Consider the following 22,842-nt stretch of genomic DNA (forward strand, 5'->3'; position numbering starts at 1 on the left):
AACCATATCCACAAACGACAACATCCCCATGTGCGTTGTTGAATGTAATATACTGATAGGGTCCTGCAGCACAGCATCATGTCTACAGTGTGCGAAAAGAAATCTCATACTAGCTTAGATTATCAGCAACAGTTAGCTACCAAACACAGCCCTAGCAACCCGATGGTTCTCGTGCGTTTAAGTGCTTTCAGACCACAGGTGGCGCTTAGCAAGACAACGCTTTGCGGTCGCCGAAATGCCAACTGGTTCATGAAAATGCTCCTGTTGGACCCAGACCCCAATACCGAAACAGAAAGACCGCTCTATAACTGGGACGATTCTCCCCATCAAAGTATTAGAACCCGTGCTGCCTACATTCGGGCAAAGGCCAAGTGTCCTGTCACGGGAAAGCCTGTCCAGTTTGTTTGTCCGTACTCGGGAATCCCAACCCATCATGACGAGGAGGCTTGGAAGAACGACAAAAATTACCAGGATAACAAGGTGTACGAGAAGTTGAGAATGGTGAATTTGTACGAGCACGATTTGAAGTCGGGCAGAAAGTTCCACGAGTTCGAATTCCCGGGCCCTATTCCTTTGGAGACAAACCCATCTTTGAGTTCTTGGGATCAATTTTTTTACACCAGAGATTTCCCACCAATGAACACAGAGTTCAACATGGCTGTTGCTACCAAAGTGCTTACCTACCCAATCACTATTGCCTCGTTGTTGCACAAGTTCTCCCCATATGAAGTGGCACCAAAAGGAAGCCTTACCATGGAGGGTTTGAGATCGCTTTCTGCCTTGAGATACTCATTGTACTCTCATACCAAAGCAAGTGAGCTGGGAGTTGTCTTCAGAGACAGACCAATGCGTATCTTCCTTGTGGGAGCTCGTATGGAGGCCATGATTCCCGGATTCTGCTGGCAGCAATTGACATACCTTTTCCCTGGACAGAAATTCGAGTTCCATTTCATTGGTCCTCTGGCCCACTTTGACCACAAAACCAAACAATTCACCCCTGTAGATAGACCTCATGGCCGTGCTCTCCAGCAGAGATACGACGATCAAATCACTTTGCACTATCACACCAAGTACTTCAACGAACTCTTTGAGACTGGAGACTTGTTTCCATTTGACCCCTACTTGGACTGTTTCTTCCTTTTCCACCCTGGCTTCCAGACTGCTGACAAGATCCACTGGGAAAAGTCCCTTCCTGGCCTTCTTGAGTCGAAATGCCCTGTATTTGTTACCGGTTACCACGAGTTGGACATTCAAAGAGAGTATTCTTGGATTCGCATGAACAAACTATGGGAGGAGACTGACATTCTTATGGAACCTACTACCAACATCTTTGGCTCCACCAAGTTGGACTTGATTGACTACAACCCAACCGAGGCTTACTCGGCCAACAGCCACATTTTTGCTTTCAGAGGTAAGAGATACCATGCTGTTAAAACTTAAACAATCAACAAGTGCAAATGCTAGTGCAAGGTCCCAAGCATAGTCGCGACAATTAGTGAACTATGCTCAACTTGTAAATATAATAGGACAGCGCAGTAACCTGGCCTAACGTTCTCCACTGATCAATTCCTTGGTACTCCAAAAAATGTACTCGGAGAATTTTTATATATAGAGTTCCATTTATATATCATGATACAAATGTAAATTAGGTTTGACTCTATCAGTAAAGCTCGTTTGCCTCTCTGTCAGTTGAAAGCCTGCATGAATGCAACCTGTTAACTACTCCACAAAACTATTTAATTGCAACCCCAAGAAACGAATTAAAGAATTGTTTTATTATTTCAAATCATGGATACACCATTTAGGCTTGTGATCAAAAAACAAACCAGAGGGAAGATCGACCATGGTCTGTCTGAAACCAACGAGTATTCTACACGAGTCACCTTGAACCACACGATAAATCACCTTCTAGACCAGGTCTTGCTGAATACAGTCGAGTTGGATGACATCCCGGAACAAGGTTTTAGTCCGTTTTTTCAGATTGCCGGCCGCGAAGTCACAGGGCTGCGTCATTTATACGAAATCCTACATTTGGAAAGCCCAGATTCAGTCGTCTATAGTGACCAGCTAGAACTTATATGTGACTACAGAAACCCTGATAGATATGGACATAGAATTCCAGCGCCTGAGTTTTTTGATGTGGAAGTTGTCAAGGCTGGCCCGGATGGCAGACATTTGTTGTATTGTAGGGAGACAATTGTCTCTACAACCAGTAGTATCAAAGAGCAAGCGGCAGAGAAATTGGGATTGTCCGCAGATGAAGTAGTTCTACAATATGGGAATCAAGTCTTGAAGGAAGATCTTGCCCTACGGGAGGTTTTGAATCTTGATGTTCCTCCCTTGAGTTCGGTCCAATTCAGTGTCCAGGCAGATGGTCTGTCAATTGATCATCATACAAATGTGTCGCGGGCCGATATGAGACTGAACTCAGAAGAGTTCTATGTAATCAGTGCGAACGGCTCCTCGGTAGAGTTGTCTACTATGGATTGTATCTTGAATCCAGAGGGTTACATACTCCTCAACAAGTTTGCACAAGAGAAATTGAGAAGAGAGCTCAATCTACAAGATATTGTCGAATCAATACCTTCCTCAGGTATTAATTCACCTACGCCGACTCGCATGGCCGACTCAAACGACGCAAATCTACCTGGAAACGGTGCGGCTCAGGAAATTCCTCCTCAAGAAGGTGCTGAGCAGCCTGTCGAGGAGGCCTACGTCAATTTCAATGTGGATGTAGATGAAGGGCCCAATCAAGATGATGCGCCTCGAGTTGTACAAAATCAAAGTATATTTCTGCTTGTGCTTCGAGAAATTTCAGACAATGTTGACGGATTGGCCCAACTGGTAGTGCGGCTCGCCATAGCATCAGCGTTGATAGGCCCTCAGAGGGCTTTTTTCATTTTGCAACCGCCGCTGTTGTTTTTCGTTACGGCAATTATTGCCTGGACAAGTTTGTTTTTCTACGGAAATGTGATCAGTGAGTGGATTGACACTAGCCTACTTCCAAATGCCAATCACGAGCGTATTGATTACACATTTGCAAAGCTCATCTCACAAATCTTCAGGTCCGCCTACGGTATTACGACATTTATGACTGACATTGCCGCTCGGGGTCATAATTACCTTTTGGCGAAATTACACTACGATAGGGCCGAATCACCCCGCATCAGGGGAATGATAGGCGCTGCGACAGTTGCAATGTTTTCGGTCGGCGAATTCCTGTTCGTGCTTTTATCCACGGCACTTCCCTTTTTAGGAAGTGAGGTGCAGAAATTTTGCGAGTCGCAGCCACGGATCGAGCAACTAAAGATGCAAAAATTCATTGCAAAAGTTTTAGAGAAGCATCCAAACAGTGATGAAGTCAAGAATCAATTGATAATGGGCTTATCGTGCCATGAAATTGAGCCATTGTTAGCGCCAGAGTTGCCTGCAGCCGAATATCGAGACTTGGCCAGATGTTACCTCAACGCTATCAAAATGCCTCTTGCATAAACCCGAATGGGCCTGGGAATCTTCTTCGCGTCTGATTTAGACGCATGCGAGCTGTAGGCCCGACGAATTGCCGGCTGAGAATAGTGCATCTTTGCGCATATAGCCTGCAAGATTGTAGGTTTGGCCGCGCACCGTCTGCAAACCATGATCAAAACAAACATGAATAGCAAATGGTAGCATCCCGAAGCAATACAGATAGGGGCATACACTAGCAATTCCACCATGGGTTGTCGTTGGAAGTCTCTAACTGAATTCCTTGAAGCTGAAGTTAAAAAAAGGCAGTGACTCAAAACGCACCAAAAATCCTCCCAACCAAAATGGAAGTTTCAGCACCGTTGCCCAGACCATTGCCCAGGCGGCTGGTTGGTGACTTTGCGAAGTCACTTGGGATCAAAAAGAAATCTCACCCGGTAAATAAACAAAGGTTCGAGTTATACAGGAAGACACGGTTGAGTGCCGGATTTTTAGCATCAGGCACCATAAACCCCAAATAAAGTTCAAGTTGCGTGCAGGTACATATCGCCCTGCAGGGACATTCCACGGAACTCAGTGGATTTTGCACCCGTCTCATGAAATATAAAAGGGCCCTGGGTCCACCCCCTTCAGGTTTTCTTTTTTCTTCTTCACATTAGTCAAATCAACTTTCAGTCTCTCGTTAAAAATGCAATTCTCCACTGTCGCCACCGTCGCCGCTGTTGCCGCCGTCGCCTCTGCTGCTTCTAACACCACCACCAACGTTAAGACTATTGTCTCTACTTACTCTACTTTGTCCACCATCACTTCTTGTGGTCCAGAGGTCACTAACTGCCCATTGAACTCTGTTTCTACCATCGTGTCTACCTACACCACCATTGCCACCATCACCTCTTGCGGTCCAGGTATTGTCTGCACTGCTTCTACCACTGCTGCTCCAGTTGCTCCATCCACTGCTGCTCCAGTCAAGAACCTTACCACCACCTACGTTGCTGGTGCTAACAAGCAATACGCCGCTGGTGCCGTTGCTTTGGCTGCTGGTGCTTTGTTGGCTTTGTAAGCTGACCGGTTTATAGGGATAATATAGTGTTTTAGAAAAATCTTGTAGATACACTTTATTTTCGTAATTATTTCTTTTTGAATCAGAGTCGAAGCTCCTATACAACCATATCATGAATAAAGCTTGATTTTTACGCAGTGGCGTGTGGGAACAGCAAAGGCTAATTGGGTAAGAAGACTGTTCCTACCGAGTTGCCCGAAACACATCCTTCGCGTTTAAGGTATTCTCGTGCATATCTCCCTTGGAACTGTTGAGTCTGTGCACTCCCTACTTGACTAATTATGCTTAGTGACGAGACGAAGGCGTTTCATATCGCTGTATTCACTGCCGTGAGCCAGATTCCACACGGTCATGTTACATCCTACGGCCACATTGCTGAACTAATAGGGAAACCTCAGAATCCACGGCAGGTGGGTTCTTCTCTCAAACATTGCGCACAACTCATTCAGATTCTTCGAAATGATGGTATAGACTTTGCAGAATTGCCGTGGTGGCGTGTCATATCCTCCTCTGGATTGATTGCGAAAAGAGACAGTGGTGAATATGAACAGAAACGTATCTTGGAGTCGGAGGGTGTCCAGGTTGTGGGGATGAAGATCAGCCTAAGTGATTATGGCTGGTTTCCAGAGGAGTTAGATCTTGAGTGAGAATGGCTCTAAGTTTTAATCGATGCATATATAAGAAATCTAATCATAGGTGTTCATTTATTGATTGACGTGAAGATTCTATTGAAGGTCTAATTTGGAGGGAAGTTCGAGGTTTAGAATTTGATGCTCAAGAAGACTGTGGAGGACGACCTCCTCTTCTTCCCTTTCCGCCGCCTCTACCTCCACGGCGGCCCATTGAGTGGTTTGTTGAATTGCCTTCTTGACTGGAGCGAGCAATTGTAGAACCGTTCCACGAGCCTGGCGTTCCACTCATTTCCATCTGAACTCGTTTGGATTCCTCTTCCCACCATTTTGCGAATTCTTCCTCTTGTTGAACTTCCTGTAATGTCTTTTTTATTGGGGCTGCAACGACCCTATCAGTCCACTTTGTGTTATCCTGTTGTCTAGCTTTTGGTTGCACGGGTAGCGCTTGTCCCAATATCGGCATATTAGTCAAGTTCGAAGGCGCCGCGCTGGTCTCGGAAGAAGATGGAACATTGACTTTCCAAGGCGTTTTAGGAGTATCTCTGGTCGAGGGTTTAGCAGTCTCTACGGTCTGAGACTCTCTGTCTTTGGCCTCAGCAAGTTTTTTCCTTTGTTTCTGCGACAATTTCAGTGCTGAACTGAACTTGATTTTGGTTTGCTTCTTGACTGTCTCGATGCTTTCACCAAGCGCAGGTGAAATAGAAGCTAACGAACCTGACGAGGCATTGCGTGAGCTACCCTCTGCTCCAACATATAAAGAGCTTGATTGAGGAGGAGATGGAACGCTCACCGTTTCCGTGACTTTGTCAACTTGCCAAGTTTTTGCATCTTCCTTCAAAGATTTCGAGCTTGAAGGTGATAATTCCTCAAGGGATATCACCTTATACTTATCTTTTCGCTTGCGATGACTTACAATTTCAAATTCTTCCTCATCCACCACAGCGATGTCCGAATCTTCGCTTTTAGTGGCTCGCGAAATTGCAAAGTTTTTGAAGGCTGTATCGAAACTACCTTTTCGAGATGATCTACGAGCGTTCAGCTTTTTGCGAGGCTCTTTAGAAGGTAGCATTTCCTGTCGCAAGTCGACAAGCAATTGAAAGCTCAGAAATCCCTTTCTGTCACTCATATAGATCTCATTGAATGAATTACTGTTCTCCAAAAATTGGTTGACCTCACCTCGTATTGCACATCCCATCAAAGAATTGACCTGGAAATTTCGGGTATGTTTCAAAACGAAGTCCCTGTGTTTGCAGTTGTCAAAAAAACGCATTTCATTCTCAACTTGGGTTACAAGTTGAGAGTCCAATTCTCTCAACAGAGAATCGAACAAAAGAATATCTAAGTTGTTGTAAATGTACCAACAACAAGCCTTGAATAGTTTTTGGGCATTGTACTGATCCGAATAGACAAGAAGAATTAGAACGTTGTTCAATGTAAAAAACTCAGAGACCGCCAATTCGCATACATGCTTTAATTGAAGTAGAAGAAGTTCGTCCGAAATCTCAATCATGTCGAGGAGGAACAAGACAAAATCCTCAGGATCTTTGCTAGTTTCCACAACAGTCTTTACACTATTGAAGATATCCAAGTCATTGCAACCGTGTACATGCCTCAAGACTACTTCAGCTTGCTCCAGCAGAATATAATCTAAATCGATGATTCTTTTTTGTAGCGACTTATCTGGCAGGCCATCAAGTAGCCATCGTCCTGACAAAGTAGTTTCGAAGAATGCCGTCCTGGCCACCAATAAAGCTGTAGAGGAAATGACAGCATGGTTCGATAGGATGATTTGAGTACCTCCAATTTCGGCTTGATTGTTCATCATGCTCTGAATCTCTGAGAGATACTGCTCATCATTGCAGTGGAACTGATCCATCTTGAATGCGGCCACAAGTTTATGAAAATCATTCTTTATCAGCTTCAAAACTGTATCATCATGACTCTTTGAAGCTTCACCGGCCCATAGTTCAACAACATGATTGGTATATACATAGTGAAGCCATATTAAGACACTAAATTCATTGACATCAGTCTCAAAATGAAGCTCTCGAGTATTTTGGTCGAAACGACCTTTCATTCCATCATGCACAAAATAAATATCGTTTTCATCCAGGATTTGTCTAAAAAGCCTAGACCTTGATCGCATAATCTCAAAATGAAAGGGGATTCTGAGACCTTCTCTATTGACGATCGTAACAAAACAGTCACAGAACTTTCTGTCACCATTATCAGAGGTTTGAGAAAATTGATTTGCAACAAATTTTGGGCTTAAGCTATCCAACTGTATCGACAAGTCACTGTCTGCAAGATCCAGATACATAACACGAAGGGAAGGCTTTTTGATCTCGCGTGAAAATCTAAGCACCTGAGACGATCGTAGGAAATCTTTGGACGTGTCAACAACAGAATCGCTGGACTCATGATTTAATGTAGATTTCAAGACATGTGTGGACACACTTGACTCAACCATCAAATGTGGGTGCATGAAGTTGGCAATGTAACAACTCTCATAATGATCATTGTAGAGCATTTCATCCTGCTTTCTATAAGCACTTGGATAGCTCAAGGGACTCAAATAGGCCATATCGTTCCTAAATTCGTTTTTTTGGAGTTTGAATGGGATGGGATCGATTTCGTCGCGCAAAACTGCAAATGAAGAAAAGGAGTCATCACATACAACTTTGAGAGCTCTATTGATGTTTTCTATCTTTCTGAACTTATTCTTTGTCGAAGCTTGAAACGCAGGGAGTGTAGACGACCCAGTAGAACTTTTTCTCACTAGCGTCGTTGACTGATTGCACTTCGCAAACACGGATCCATTTCGCGTGCTTACAATCACTGAACCATCGTATGAATTATCAATGTCCACTGCATACATGTCAATATCGTGGGCAAGCCATAGAAATGAATACTTTGTGCCTCGGAGAGTTTTGAGATCTGTTGAACCTAGTTGGAATGACATGACATTTCCGTTCTCGAGTAAAATATGCACATTCTCATGGGACTTCATTGCGATTTTTTTGATAACTGCGGGTGACGTAAGCTTTGAAGGTTTGAAGGAGTCGAACTGCGAAGCAGTGTCCACTCTTGTAGGTAATTTGGGAAGCTTAACACGTTGTCCCATATAGTAGATATGAATATCGTTAGATTCTGTAACGATACAAGTGCAGGTCTCACAGGTGACCACAAACTTGATTTTATCTCGAAAAGAAACTTCCCTAGGCTGGGAGACGATTTGGCCCTTATACACGATTCCATTGATAGTGTGATCAACCGAAGTTTCAGTCAATTCAAGACCCATTTGGCCAATATTTAGTCCCCAAAAATAAACGGAATTGCTGGTGTAGGCCAAAGAATGCACTTTTGAGATGGCGACACCCAAGAAGGGAGAATGATTTTTCCTCAAATCGCCCGCAGCCACAATTTTTGGAGTATTTTCGTAAACATCAGTCGTGGTTTTTCTGAATGTGTTTGATACAGTTGATGTGAAGCCCAATTGATTAAGGTTGTTGTGGCCCCAAGAGTAGATATCATTTTCCACCGACAAAGCCAAATTGTGATTATTTGTGACTGCAATATCTTTAAATCTCTCCAATGGATCAGGGAATTGAACCCTTTTGAAACGAAACATGTTCGAAGAGTTTCCGTGGCCTAAACGTCCCCGAGAACCTACACCACATGTGTAGATTCGGCCGTCGTTGGTCAAAATAACCGAATGATATTTAGATATGCGCATTATTTTATAGCGCGGGCTTCTTAGGATCTCACGTAAGGAAGACAGTTTGTCTGTTTCATCTTTGAACTCGAAATGCAGCAAATGTGAGGGAGTGATTCGATCAGTAGAGTCACCAACGCCAAGGTTGTTATTGACATTGGCTCCAAAGACATAAATATCGGAGGCACCTCGACTGTCAGACCACCAATCGTGTGGAATCAGCCTATGGGGCAGTTTCGACTCGGCGACTTTATTCTCTACGGAGTCCGAGTCCTCGGACCTTTTCGGCGTATCAAAACGTTGTACCAAATGGTACTCATTCTTCTCATTGATATATGACGGGACCCATGCCAAATCTTTAATGTCGTTCGCCAATAGGGAGAGAGGTGCGTGGCGACCACGGTCTTTAGTCTTGAGCAAGTCCATGAATATTGAATGGGAGAGCGGCTTCGAATCCAAATGCTCCATAAGAACATTGAGACATTGAACTCTTTTGTAGAAATAGATATAATGGAGTATGTTCCAGCCGTTCTCATAATCGACTGCCATAAGTAGGTCTTTCAGCTCCGGATTCGCTAAAAGGCTCCGGAGAGTGTCAGGTTCATTGCATAGTATCGCGAGATGCAAGACCGTCCGGCCCATCACATCTCTCTTCGAGAGTTGGTATTGAGGATCTGGAGTGCTTTTAGTGGCATTGGATCTTTTTCGCATGGTAGCTAGCACATTGAAGTATTGAAGAGGAGATCAAAACGATAGAGAAAGTGTCCTGATAATTGAAAAGACAATTTCTGAGAGAATGGGTTATGAATTGAGAATGGTTCTCGGAAGGATCTGTGCCAGCTGCGCTTGAATAAATTAGCTACTAATTTGGACTCTCACCCCAGATCTCCAAATTGCACACCCCGGAAATTGATAATAAGCCCGTATACATCAAAACCTAGATTTTTCTACGCGTGTTCAAATATAGCAAATACGGATTCTCCTTTTTTTCTGAATTTTTTCTTCCGATGTCCCGCCCTTTATTGTCTAAACTGATGTATCATTAGAGAAGAAGATTGAATACAGATTTGCTGCTATAGTGAGAAGTAAATATCATTAATCCTGTGGTACAATATCCATGCTATCTAAAAATTCTGAACCTGGGTCTTGTGCTACCTCATCCTCAGGAAGAAGTAGAGCAGACGACAAGGGCTTTTTCTTGACCAGGGTGATTTTTCCAGTTGGTGGCAACCTTGGCCGTATGTTTCTCTGTTTTTGAGGAAGCTCTTCGTCCTCAAGCAAATACAATTTATTCGGGGGCGGCAATTCCATGCTGGCACCTAGACGTTTCTGCAGCTTCAAATACAAAGCCTCCAGCTTGCTAGCTAAGCTCAGGTAGAACGGTTGCAAGAGGCCAATTTGTTTGCTGACGTCCTCCTTGGTCAACCTAGGAACCTTCCAATCCTTCAAATCCTCATACTTACTGGATTTGTTCGTTGGCCCCGAAAGATTGAACGAATTTTGGAGTTTCGAATGAAGCAAATACACAGGGATGGATGAGGTCAACATCTTGAACTCTTTATCAAGTCCCAACTCTTTGAAGCCAAAGAAGTCGTCACCCAACTCACTAGTGAAATCACCTGTTGTAAATTGTTCACTGTTGTCATCGAAGTTCTTCTCATTGATACTCTCCAACGAAGGACGAAGTAAGTCCTTCAAGAATCCTGACAATTTTACGCGTAGATCCTTGAGCTTCACCCTGTTCTTTTCAACCTTTTCTTGCACAAAAGTGCAAAGGTCAGCTGGTTTGTCTACACCATTTTCCAACAACGAAAGCAAAAGAATATTTTCGAGACTGAGTTGGTTTCGCGAAGAGTTTTCTGTATGCAACTTAAGAGTCTTGGCCAAGTTCAGCATGTATTGCTCGGCAATTTGAGTTAAAGTGTTGATAGCCCCAAGTTCTGTGCTTTCAAAACCGGTATGCATAGCAATTTTGGAGATATTACGTCGAAGCGCCACGAATTGGACGCTCTCATCGTTGATGTCATGGTTCTGAAGCTTAGAAACTGCATCGATATCATTTTCCTGGAGCTCGTCGATCTCTGGCTTTTGCATTTGAGTACGATGTACAAACTGCAGGGTCTGCATTTGACGAATCAAAGAAATTTTGAAGCAGATTTTGCGGATTTCCTGGATTTCTTTAAGATTGCCCGAGTACAATTTGTTGAGTCCACGATCGGTCGGCAAGATCAAGCTTGAGGGGCCTAGCTCCGGAGCATCCGGCTGTTGCAAAAGCGTTTCTACCATATGATTTTCATAGCGCTCCTGTGAGGAATCATCAACTCCTTCGTATTCTATACCAGGAATTCCTCCTGCAACATCGTACTCGAGCAAGTAGGGCTCATCATTATCGAGCAATTTGTTCCCTTTTGAAACAAAATCCTTGTTGTCCAAAAATTGGTTGAAATCACTCATTTTTCCCAGTTCTCTTGTCACGGCATCAGCATTCATGACAATTTTGTAATCGTCATCGAACAAGGCAGCTCTAGCCGCACAATACTTGGCTCTGGATTTAGCCGTAAGATTCTTCCAAGCCTGCAATTCAGTGTCCTGAACCCCATCATTATCCTCTTCGCGGACTTCATCCTCTCCTTCCTCTGCCTCCTCATCTTCATCTTCTTGGTTCTCTTCAGGTGGGACCGAGCCACTCTCTGGGGCAATCAGAGGTGCTTTTGACGGAGAGAGAGGAGTTCCCTCGATAGAACTTGCTTGAGATTCATGGGAGTCGGATAAACCCTCGGTTTCCTCAGCTTTGATGATTTCTTCCCTACGTCTCATTCGACCCTTTTTAGAAGCCTTCTTACCTCCTTTTATTGCGGGTGTCGACCCACCAGCATCTGCATCATTCTCTTCATCTTTGTCTAGCTCAGAACGAACTCTAATGGTGATATTGGGAATCGAAGAAGCAAGCTTTTGAGTGAGCTTCTGCATCGCTATGGCATGTGCTCGAAGGAAGTGCTTCGGATCGGCATTGTATGTCAAGCAATTGTTCCAAATAAGCATGAGGTCGTCAACAAACTCAGCTTTGGAATTGTAAGAGAGGGCTTTAAGCTTTTTCATGACCGTATTTAAATCCATGGGTTTCTTTATAATTAGACCGTAGTTGGGCGCCTCTCTCTTGGAAACCTTGTTTAAAAATGGTGTCGAATGTTCGGTGTTTCCACGAAGATCGAGCAAAACTTTCTCGCATGCCTCGTATAATTCTTCTTGACCAACTCTCTCATCGTTGGCCCATTTACCTCTATTCTTGCGAATATCCATGAAGAGACCTCTCAATTCGATATCGTTCAAGGAAATGTCATCCCTACGTTCTTGAATAGTGCTCAACAAATGCTTTAAGGAATGAGAGGCAGTTCCCAAACTTATTGGAATCACGGAGTCCTCGCCATCAGGGTGTTTCAGATTTTCCAACTGCATGTCAGATTTTTCAAGTTTTCTGCGCTTGAGGAGAGTCTCGCGATCGTACTCAAAGTTATGATATATCTTGTTGAAGTTGATAATTTGCAGATCGTGTTCCTCCAAAGTATACGTCAGAGGCGGCACCTCACTGGGCGAGGCATTTCCCGGCTCTTGGTCTGTTTGAGGAGCTTCAGATGGTTCAGCCTTCGTTTCGAATAGAGCTTCCGGAAGCTTGATTACTATGGCGCCCTGTGAGTTTCGTTCGAACTCAGTAGCCGAACCAGCCGAATGCGCTGCACCACTGTCGCCAGCTTTCGCTTTGGAGTCATTCTCATCATCACCATCATCGTCATCATAGTCATCATAATCGTCAACCTCTCGACGAACAGCGGGCTGTGGTTGTGCCTTCGGTTGTTCTGACTCTTCTCCGTCTGGTAATGTGTCGAGCAGCTCTATCAATTGAAAGTCCTCCTCATTCTGATGCGTAGTACGTTTGTGTGGTTTTTTTGGATCTGGACCCTCATAGTAGTAGAAGTCAATTGCCTTTTCGTATAGTAGATATCTAACATTGAGTGCCAACAGAATCATCGGCTTCAAGCCTTCCTCAATACTCTCCGGTTCACTTGCAGAATCTGCGTCCGGCTTTTCGCCCTTTTCTATCTGTAGAACACAGTTTCCTTCTAGAAAGTTTGCCCACAAACTGTAATCATCCTGCTCCAACAATTTGTTTAGTATTTGGAACTGGTAGTTGCTCAAAGCTGTCTGGAAATACAGGTTTTTGTGCATTTCCTTCGCAAGAGCAAACAATTTTCGTTCGTCATTGACCTCGAATGTGGCTAGCGGAGCCATTGTGGGGAATCTGAGGATGTGTTTTGGTGATTCTTTTGTGTGTGTTGAATAGCGCAGGAAACTATGTGAAAAATACGCGATAACCTCTCTTTTGACCCGGAAAAAAACGGCTACGCTCGCAGGATTACAATCTGCACGAGAAGAGGCAAAAGAAATGGAATAAATGTGGCGGACGGGCCTGCTGTTGGAGCTTGATTGTCAGAGAGTGTCAAGGATAGAGAAATAGCCCTTGAGACACTGGGACTAGGTGCAGGCATATGCAAAGCATAGGATCAGAAGAACAAATTTAGGGAGAACGAGAAGATTACGAGAAACGACCACAATAAAACGGTCAAGAAAAAAAAAAGATAATAATGGCCTACAGTAGCACAGAAATCAGATGCCCATGCAGGTGTACATCAATCTATGTAAGGGATAAAAGCGCACAGAAGCACTCACCACGACCCTAGACGGCGTACTTCTTGGTCCATTCCCTGGCGGTGGCCTCGTATTTAGGTCTGTCCAGCTTGTAGACGTGAGCAATCTCAGGGACCAAAGGATCGTCTGGATTAGCGTCAGTCAACAAGGAGCAGATAGACAAAAGCACCTTGGAAATAGTGAGTGCTGGCGACCACTGGTCCTTCAAGATATCTAGACAGATGGAGCCAGTGCCATTGATGTTAGGGTGATAGATCTTGGTGGTGAAGTTGATCTTAGGAGGTTTGAATGGGTAGTCTGTTGGGAAGTGGATAGAAAGGAAGAACACACCGCCTGCATAGGGGGAGTCGGCGGGTCCCATGATGGAAGCTTGCCAATGGTATAAGTCGTCGCCAACGGGGCCGGCAGAGCAGGACGAGGGGGGGTCTCTGTATTGTTAGTATGGGCGTAACTAGTGGATAAGTTTTTGAAGCGGGCCACTTCTACATGAAGATGCAGTTATCCATTGTAGGGTGTTTGCGAGCACAACTGGAGCAACAAGCAACACAATCCACACGAGATTTCGTCAGCTTGTCATTTTACTGAAGCACCCTGATCACCAGTGATGGGGCAGCCGAAGTGTCTAATTGTCTGCCCCGCTTTGTTCAGATGTTCCGTGTCAAAACTGGAGAAGTAAGTGGCGAACCTCAAGGACAAATGCAGCAAAAGGGCACTGTAGAAATGCGAACGCCATGGACGAAAATAGACACATACCTTCCCAAGTCGAGCAACTCCTTGTTAATACGTTTTAAAGACATGGTGTGTTATATTAGTGTGTGAATTCTTAGAAAGAAACAGGTGGTGAGCGAGAGTGAATGGGAAAAAAAGAGCCAGGCTAACGGTCCAGTGATGTACTGCAGGCAGGCTGGCGACAGTCGCTCCAGGGTGTTCTACACCGCTTAATGTGGAAATAGGAGGGTGGGCGAGGACATGACTGGATGTGGTTGGGAAAGTTAGGAGAAGGGTGCGATATTTTTGCTGTAAAGTTTTTAATTTTCTGTTTTTTTTTTTTTCAGCTGTGGACTTGCATGGATTTGTTGGAGGGTATGTGGGAACTCTCACCCACTGTCATGAGGAATGAGAAAAAGCAGATGACGTAGATAGTAGAAGGGTTACTTTTGTGGAGACCATCAAGAATATGAAGATCAACAAATTAGTTCTCATTCAAGTTAATCTCGATTTTTCAGTTTGGTACTCTAAAATCTTTCTTTGCAAATCGTTTGCTTATATTGTGCCTTTGTGCTTTGCGTATGACTTGTGAGTCTTAGAGACAAGAGATGAGAAAATGATGCAACAAAATTTTAGAAATTATTCTTAGTAGCTGGCAGAAATTAGAAATTCGAGTGAAGATAATCTGCCTCATTTATAACTGTTTTCCAATGTTTGTCAGTCGAATCCCCGTACATGTATACGGAGAATGCACCCCATATTCTCCACATTAAAGCTATACTCTTTAGAAGAATTCGATTTGCAAGCATAAATTCGTTCATTTGATGATTGGGACGATCCATAGATATGCATACTAATCCATAGAATCCATTTGAGCTACAAATAACCGCTTCTTGCGAAACCTAGGTTGAGTCATCATGTATCTGACTTCCGATTCCAACCAGAAATCAACTCTGATTACACAAAACGAAGCCCTGATAGTAAAAAAAGAAGAAAACCAAGCGGATAGCAAGTCTCCGTCCCAAGAAAGCGATGCATTTTCTGCCGGCAGAAAGAGAAATTCCACCACCTCAGAATACCCTGAAATCGTACAGAACTTCGGTGTCCTGACGAGCTTCGAGATGTCCAAGAGAATGAAGCCATCGGAAGATTCTGTCAACCTGACAAATGGCTCGATGCTGGGTAGATCCCGCCCTAAATCGAAACGGGGGTGCCTTACATGTAAGTTCCGCCGGAAGAAATGTGACGAAACACGCCCAATTTGCAAAGATTGTCAAAGATTTGACAAAGAATGTGTCTGGGTAGACTATAATACCATGGCTTTGGATGAGATCCGGAAATTAAAGGAGAAAGTCAAGGAGAGAGAAAGCGCCTCTAAACTTCGCATCAGAAACAAAATTCCAAAAGACAAAAACGATGGGACCGTAAGCTTCGTGGCAGAGCCAGTAAATACCTCTATTAAACAGGAGGATTCTTTTCAGGTGCGTCTGGAGCCACCATTACCGCTGAAGACTGTTCCTACTCCATTTGTTACACCCTCATTTGACAACTTCCCTACCATGAATGAGCCTAGTACAATTTCGTCTTTGATTGATAATAATAAGAGCCTGACTGACTTGCTAAGGTCCGCCTTCTCGCACAGCGCCCCAGGGTATGCCTTACCAAATCTACACAGCCCAGAAACCGTGCAAACAAACCTGCCAGGCGTCACTGATCTTATACAAAATATTGAGCCTAGTTTGGATGAACAGACCTCACTGTACGACGAGAGTTCTGCCAAATTCTTGAACTTTCTCCGAGAAGCATCTCTTTTCACTAGCGCCAGCCTGGACAAACTCACACTCTTGGATGATGGTCAACAAGAAGCAGACGCAGACGCAGCAAAAAGTCCGTCGAATTCTCTCATGCATGATATGAAACACGCAACTGGTTTCAATATTTACGATTTTTTGGAGCAGGTCCAACCGTTGAGCTACGACTACCCCAACCAGTTCCTGCTGTTGGCGTCAACTTTTAACGCAACATTCATGACGGCTCCCAAACCCGCCTTATCGGAGGTTCCTGAGCTAGACGCAAAAGGCTTGTTTCTCTACAACTACTACCTGGAAACATTGTCGAAGAAAGTTTCCATCGCGCCACTATCGCAAAACGAGTCAAACTCGTACCAGAGAGTATTTTTGCCACTTGCTCAGAAGGACAAGGGAGTTTTGTATGCTATTTTGGCGTGGTCCGGATTCCACCTTGGAGGCAAGTACATGAAAGAAGGTGCCAAATATGCAGAAAAGGCAGTAAGCAATTTGCTCAGAGATGTGGATTTCACACAAACAGCTAGAATTGAAGACAGGAAGGCCATTGTGTACAAATTGGCTACTATCTTGATCTTGTGTGGTGCTGAGATTTGTCGAGGCGATGTCAAGATATGGTCGGTCTATTTGGATTGGGGCTGGAGACTTCTTAGAGATAATGGAGGCATTCTTAATTTTGATAATAACAAAGAAGAGCATTGGCTTATCTCCAATTTCGCCTACCATGACCTTTTAGCTGTGAGTGAAAGACCATCATATTTCAACCCCGACATATACGATCAAATCTTCAGTGATCCCAACGGGAACTCGAAAGGAAATCTCAATCCACTTCTTGGTGTGTCCAAGGGACTTTACAAAGTAATCGGCGCTATTAATCAATTTGCTTATGAATGCAAAACACCTATCAGAAATTACTACAAGAGAGGGTCTCCGACTGCACTGAGGAGTGAACAGCTGTCTCCGACTGATAGCGTGTCATCTGAAGGGTCCGAAAAGAGCCATGTGAGCTTTCACACCGCTGCTTTAGCCTGTTTACAAGCGTCATTTGACAAAGCGCGGGAACTTGACCAATACATAGATAACTGTCGGCCAGAGATGTCTGATCTAGTCAACCTAACAGACCGTGATCTTGAGCTTCAATTGACCACATTTGAGGCATTTCAAGTTAGCTGCAAACTACATTTGCGTCAGAGCATACTAAAGCTCAATCCTTCGGCATTGGAATGCCAAATCCTCGTGCATAATTTGACCAAATGCATAGATATCCTTATTGGAACACCAATGCAGGCAACGTTGGTATTTCCTATATTCATAGCTGGTCTCTACATGGTCACCGAGGATGACAAACAAGCCATGAGTCGGCGATTCGAATTGATGATGAAATTATACGGACCATGGAACGTTGTTCGTGCAAAGTATGTTGTCGAGAAGGTCTGGGAGTTGAACCCAGATGGAGACAGATGGCTCGACTGGGGTTTGATTCTTAGTGAACTAGGTTGGGAACTCAATTTCGCATGATTGTTCGCGAGAACGAAGCAACAGGAATTTTAATTTATAGACACATTCCCAGTAAATACAGTTGATAAGCAAACAGTCAATTAATAAATCATGCAAATTAATTTTGACATCTTGTCTGTCTTGTGTTCACTCATCTTGACCTTCCTACAATTCTGCGCGCATACCCGAATTTGCAGCCAATTTCAAAACCCTTAATCAGCTAATGGCTACAGTTTCAATTGCTAGAGAAGCCGCTGCAACCGCGCTTGCTTCAGGTTTAGAATCTTCAGTGGCGGAAGTGTCTTCGTTTCAACGAGCTGAACGGGACACAAAGCCGAAATATTTGCTCAATGCTGATCTTAGGAACCGTTATCGTCGTCCAGAAGCACAACTGACATTGTACAAAACCGGATATGTTCCCAACATCAACACCAAGGACACCACCCGAATCACCAGAAGAGCACGTTTCACCACTCAAGACCATTTGTTGACTTATCCTGTTTACAAAAGTGCCTATGAGAACTTTAGTGCAAATCACCCTGCTATGGTGAAGGTGACTGCTGGAGCCATGAAGAGAGCAGATTCCATCCCACCCCTCCGGGTTACCTTGGACTTTAAGGATAGAGCAACCAAGCGTGTTTTGAAGACCGCCGACATCTGGGTTCCGGCTTTGAAATCGACCGAGGTGAAGCACTTGAGACAGCCCTTTGACAGCCTGATTCATGCCGTGGACAGCGCATTTCAGTATGCTGTAAAGAACCCAACCTCAGAGGGACTCAGGAGAGTCAGAAGAGTATTTGAGGTCCTGGGTAATAAAATTCAGAGCGTGGCGCTTCCGATTTTACCTCAGAGGATAAGACGTCAGTTGGAGAAGAACCCTCCAATCAATCCAGCCGTCCTGAATGTCATTTCGACTTCTACGGCCAAAGTCAAAGAGATTCTGACGCAGCAATTGTATGAGGAGCAATATCAGCTTTTGAGTCGTATTTTGCAGAAAGATGCTTCTGTCGAGTGCAACTTGTGCGATCTTGTGAAATACCTCTTTGTCCGTAGTGGAAAAGATGGCGATCAAGGTAAAAAGTTACACGAGCTCATTGCTGCTTGGGGCGCTGATGCTGACAACATTGTCAATCCAGATTGCATAGTATCCGCTGCTGCAGAAGCAACCAAGGAATCAAGAAAAGTCTCGAGCACCAAATCTAAAGAGTCAGTGGGAAATCAGAGTGACATTCAGAAAGACACGAAACGCAAGAGATCCCGTGTTTCGAGTAGAAGTAGTAAGACAACTAATAAGGCAGCTGAAAAAGTGGCCTCGGAGCATTTGGATCCCCAAATGGATATCCTGGGCACAACCTTTACTGATGCCACGGATGACTCTCAGCAAATTGAAAAGGGCTTGGATGAAGTTTCGTCATTTTTGAGTATCTTTCTGCAAGAATCTGTTCTGAGCGTGGCTATGGACGACTCAGGAGTATCCTCTAGAGAGAGTGAAAAACAGCAGAAGAGCGTGAGATTCTCCGAAGCAGGGACGACAGCCAGTGTAGACCACATTGAAGAGACAGCGACTATTTCAACTCAAGGACATGAGGTAGGTCTGGTTTCTTACGAAGAAGTAAGCTACTTAGCCCAGATCGCCTCTAGAGACTTTGATCCTCAATCAAAAGACTTCAGTGAGTATGCTTATCAGATCACCGAATTGCTCCCCAATGGTGATAATAGTAGCAGTCTCATTTCCAGTGCTCTCTTCTCTATACAAACATAAACTAGTCTCTTGTGAGCCTTTGCAAGGCACTTGCCAGTATGCTAATTAACAAACTCAAAGAAGCTTTCTCGTAATTATAATTTATCAAATTGAACATGCTATACAGATATGAGTAAGAAAAGTTGCTAGTAGTATATGGCCGAAAGGCAAGAAGAGCCCATCTAATCCTTGGACTTCTTCTTCTTCTTCTTAGGAGCCTCGTCGTCATCAGCCTTTCTCTTCTTCTCTTTCTTCTCTTTCTTTTCCTTCTTCTCCTTCTTGTCTTCCTTAGATTTCTTCTCCTTCTTCTCCTTCTTTTCCTTCTTCTCCTTCTTGTCAGCCTTTGGCTCCTCGACATCAACCTCAACGTCGACCTCGATCTCGTCAGCCAAGTCAGCAGACAAAGCCAAAGCCTCCTTGATAGCATCGGCGTTCTTCATAGGAGCAGCACCGGTGTCGTAGAAGGTCAATCTCTCCTCGACTTGCTTCTTCAAGATCTGACCGAAAGCGGTAGAAGGCTCGTCAGAGTAGTTATCGATTCTGGATGCAATAGAACACTTGTTAGCCAAGTAACGGGAGATTCTACCCTTGTTCTTAGCAGAAGCCTTTCCAATGAAAGAGGAGTGGTAGATCAAACCGTACTTAGGGGTGTTACCCTTGGTCTTCAAAGCTCTGAACAAAGCCTTCTCAGCACCCAAGATTTGGACGGTAGAAGCGGCCTGCTTAGACAAGTTAGTCAAAGAACCAGCGTGGGAAATCAAACGGGCACCAACAACCTCACCGATAAGAGTAGACAAGTTAGGAGCAACGGTGTGCATCTTGTCAGTCAAGTATTGGTACAACTTGGCTCTGTACTCAGAGATGGAAACAACTCTCTCAGCGAAGGTGGAAACGTTGAGCATATCTAGCTCAGAGATGTCCTGACCCATGGAGATCTTGGCGTTGTCAATGACTCTCTGGGCAAGACCAGAGTCGTCGTTGACAAGAGCAGCAACCTCGTGCAAAGACTCGTCAGTCAAGGAGGACTTGTCCTTGATAGCGAGAGCGAGACGGGCGTAGGTGTAGTTGTCAGGGACAATCTTGGCCAACTCAGGGAAGTGCCATCCGTACCACTCCTTGACACGCATGGAGAAGGTGTTGATGTCCTTGTCCAACTGGTCCAAAAGAGCAATGGCTTGTATAATGTGGTTGTCGTTCTTTTGAACCGAAAACTTAACTTTAGCTCTGGAGAAGGCGTGACCCAAACCCAACTGGGCTCTTTCAATGTCGCCCTCTTGCAAATCCTTCAAGAGCTTAGGACCGTGGACACGCACACCACGCAAAAAGTCCTGGGCAATCTCGTTGGACAAACAATCGATGTATGGGAAGATCTCCTTGATGGATGGACCCAAGTTCTTATCGGAAACAGCCAAGGTAAGTCTCTCCTTCTTGGAAGGCTTAGGCAAGTTCAACTCCAAAACGGACTTCAAGTAGTCACTGACCAAACCCTCGGAGATATCGTTGGCGTTCTCCAAAGCCTGGGCAGCACCCTTGAAAGGAGCAAACGAGACAAGCTCAACCATCTTGGAAAACTTGGAAGCGTCCACAGCGGCCTCCTGGACCTCACGCATTCTAACGGCGATGTCGTCCAGCTGGATCAACACCTTGAAAATGGCGTAACCCGTAGCCTCCTCGAAGAGGAGATAGTCGATGCCGGCCATGTCTACAGATGTATGTTGGAGTTGTATCTGGAGTGTGGAAAATTCTCATCGGGCATCTCTGGGAGTGCAGGAAGGGGATGGGCCATGGTGCACGACCGCTGAGGGTCTGGTAATAGAGTGAAGGATGCATGAGATGATTAAATAAGGGAATTAATTTTTATGAATTTTTTGTGATGGTTTGAACATTTCAATTTTCTTGAGCGTAGAATATTTTTTTTGGGAGTCATACATCAATTTCCATGTGGCGATTGGGTTTGTGATTGGTACAGTGGTTAAGATGATGTCTGGGTACATACTGAGTCTGAATTATTTGTCAAAAGCCAAATGGCCATTATATGTATAATTTTTATTGTAATTTCTTCACGATCACTTCAATCCTGATTTTCAATTATGAACGTTTTTTTCATTGTACTTCACAGTGCCATAGATCCTGTCAAGGAATGAGTCTATCGATACTGGCAAATGTATTAACAATATAGTTTTCGAACAGATCTTGGTCAAAAAGAATTCAATATGAAATTTTTCAAATCATTACATGAGCTAAAAATGCTCGCTGGCGACTGGCTCATTTTTTGAGCTTCACCTCGTTCCCTCTAATCTCCTCATACACTCTAATCTACAGCTACTACAACGGCAAACAGCTCTCATGTTCCCTCTCAAACTGGTGTTCAGAGTGGGCACCCTGCGTTTCGCCGGACTTGGCAGGCCCTCTGTCTCGGTGACACCAAAGCGAACAGTCAAGACATCGATCGTCGACTGGAAACCTATGAACTCCACTAAAATGGACCTAAGAAAGGCCGAAAACAATGCCAAACACAGATTTTTCCGCGGCACCCTTTTTGGCTTGATGATTGCGATGCCAATTATCAGTTTTGCTTTGGGTTGCTGGCAGGTCAAGAGACTACAGTGGAAGGTGGACCTTATCAAAAAGGCGGAGTTTCAACTAGCGGAGCCTCCCTTGAATGGTCTCCCTGCTGATCTAGATCCAAATGCGATTTCGCAGTTTGAGTTCAGAAGATTCCGCATCAGGGGCCATTTCGACTACTCTCAAGAGATGTTCCTTGGCCCCCGTATCCGAAATGGTGAAGTGGGATATTTGGTCATTACACCATTTGTGCGTGCATCCGGAGGAAAGCCAATATTGATTGAGAGAGGCTGGATTCGTAAAGCCAAAGTGATTCCTGAGACCCGCTCTCATGGCTACTTGTCCCACTTGGCCATGCCACAGAACGAGATTACCATCGAGGCCATGTTCAGGGTGATGCCCACTAAGTCTAGCATACAGCTCGACCATGAGCCCGGAACAAAGCTATTCTATGTCCATGATGTTCCTACAATGGCAGAACAGTCGGGCGCCTTGCCTATATATGCCCAGATGATGTATTCCTTGAGGGACCAGCCAGACTGGACTGGACCAGATGATCAACCAGCCAAGGGATGGTCTCTCTTTAGCAAGCCTGCGGATAAGAAAACAAATTCTCATTTGCCTGTTTCTGATGCTGACTCGACGTTGGAGTGGCAGGAATTGGAGTTCAACAATCAGGGTGTTCCTATCGCTGCTGTGCCAAAAGTCAACTTCACCAACAACCATTTCCAATATTTGATTACATGGTTTGGAGTTTCACTTGCCAGCAGTTCGCTTTTGGCATACATTGCGTATAAAAAGAAGACCTTGGGAAGTGCTGACAAGCTTCAAAAGGCCAAATTGAAGAATTTCTAAGTTGGCACATACTTGTACATAGATAGCAATCAATCGACTTCGAAAAATATTCAATATTTAAAGCAATGTACTTTATTGTAAATAACGGCTGTGGA

At 44.4% G+C, this 22,842-nt stretch overlaps 9 protein-coding genes across 9 annotated transcripts; 5 read left to right on the forward strand and 4 right to left on the reverse strand.

The window, feature by feature from the left end:
• Positions 1–78: 78 nt before the first annotated feature.
• Positions 79–1,440, forward strand: PUMCH_001022 (uncharacterized protein; the record flags this gene model as incomplete). Its single annotated transcript, XM_063020092.1, has 1 exon — positions 79–1,440. The coding sequence occupies one exon, from the start codon at positions 79–81 to the stop codon at positions 1,438–1,440; it is 1,362 nt and encodes a 453-aa protein (XP_062876162.1).
• A 348-nt stretch (positions 1,441–1,788) lies between these two features.
• PUMCH_001023 (uncharacterized protein) lies at positions 1,789–3,492 on the forward strand (the record flags this gene model as incomplete). Its single annotated transcript, XM_063020093.1, has 1 exon — positions 1,789–3,492. The coding sequence occupies one exon, from the start codon at positions 1,789–1,791 to the stop codon at positions 3,490–3,492; it is 1,704 nt and encodes a 567-aa protein (XP_062876163.1).
• A 1,807-nt stretch (positions 3,493–5,299) lies between these two features.
• On the reverse strand, positions 5,300–9,583 carry PUMCH_001024 (uncharacterized protein; the record flags this gene model as incomplete). The annotated part of the gene is made up of 1 exon (XM_063020094.1): positions 5,300–9,583. The coding sequence occupies one exon, from the start codon at positions 9,581–9,583 to the stop codon at positions 5,300–5,302; it is 4,284 nt and encodes a 1,427-aa protein (XP_062876164.1).
• A 384-nt stretch (positions 9,584–9,967) lies between these two features.
• On the reverse strand, positions 9,968–13,159 carry PUMCH_001025 (uncharacterized protein; the record flags this gene model as incomplete). Its single annotated transcript, XM_063020095.1, has 1 exon — positions 9,968–13,159. The coding sequence occupies one exon, from the start codon at positions 13,157–13,159 to the stop codon at positions 9,968–9,970; it is 3,192 nt and encodes a 1,063-aa protein (XP_062876165.1).
• A 445-nt stretch (positions 13,160–13,604) lies between these two features.
• Positions 13,605–13,937, reverse strand: PUMCH_001026 (uncharacterized protein; the record flags this gene model as incomplete). The annotated part of the gene is made up of 1 exon (XM_063020096.1): positions 13,605–13,937. One exon carries the CDS (start codon positions 13,935–13,937, stop codon positions 13,605–13,607), a length of 333 nt encoding a protein of 110 aa, XP_062876166.1.
• A 1,264-nt stretch (positions 13,938–15,201) lies between these two features.
• PUMCH_001027 (uncharacterized protein) lies at positions 15,202–17,607 on the forward strand (the record flags this gene model as incomplete). Its single annotated transcript, XM_063020097.1, has 1 exon — positions 15,202–17,607. One exon carries the CDS (start codon positions 15,202–15,204, stop codon positions 17,605–17,607), a length of 2,406 nt encoding a protein of 801 aa, XP_062876167.1.
• Positions 17,608–17,809: 202 nt separating this feature from the next.
• Positions 17,810–19,348, forward strand: PUMCH_001028 (uncharacterized protein; the record flags this gene model as incomplete). Its single annotated transcript, XM_063020098.1, has 1 exon — positions 17,810–19,348. The coding sequence occupies one exon, from the start codon at positions 17,810–17,812 to the stop codon at positions 19,346–19,348; it is 1,539 nt and encodes a 512-aa protein (XP_062876168.1).
• Positions 19,349–19,509: 161 nt separating this feature from the next.
• PUMCH_001029 (uncharacterized protein) lies at positions 19,510–21,027 on the reverse strand (the record flags this gene model as incomplete). Its single annotated transcript, XM_063020099.1, has 1 exon — positions 19,510–21,027. The coding sequence occupies one exon, from the start codon at positions 21,025–21,027 to the stop codon at positions 19,510–19,512; it is 1,518 nt and encodes a 505-aa protein (XP_062876169.1).
• A 646-nt stretch (positions 21,028–21,673) lies between these two features.
• Positions 21,674–22,747, forward strand: PUMCH_001030 (uncharacterized protein; the record flags this gene model as incomplete). Its single annotated transcript, XM_063020100.1, has 1 exon — positions 21,674–22,747. The coding sequence occupies one exon, from the start codon at positions 21,674–21,676 to the stop codon at positions 22,745–22,747; it is 1,074 nt and encodes a 357-aa protein (XP_062876170.1).
• Positions 22,748–22,842: the final 95 nt, after the last annotated feature.

Source organism: Australozyma saopauloensis, chromosome 1, assembly GCF_035610405.1.
Source record: "Australozyma saopauloensis chromosome 1, complete sequence".
NCBI classification, from domain to species: domain Eukaryota; kingdom Fungi; phylum Ascomycota; class Pichiomycetes; order Serinales; family Metschnikowiaceae; genus Australozyma; species Australozyma saopauloensis.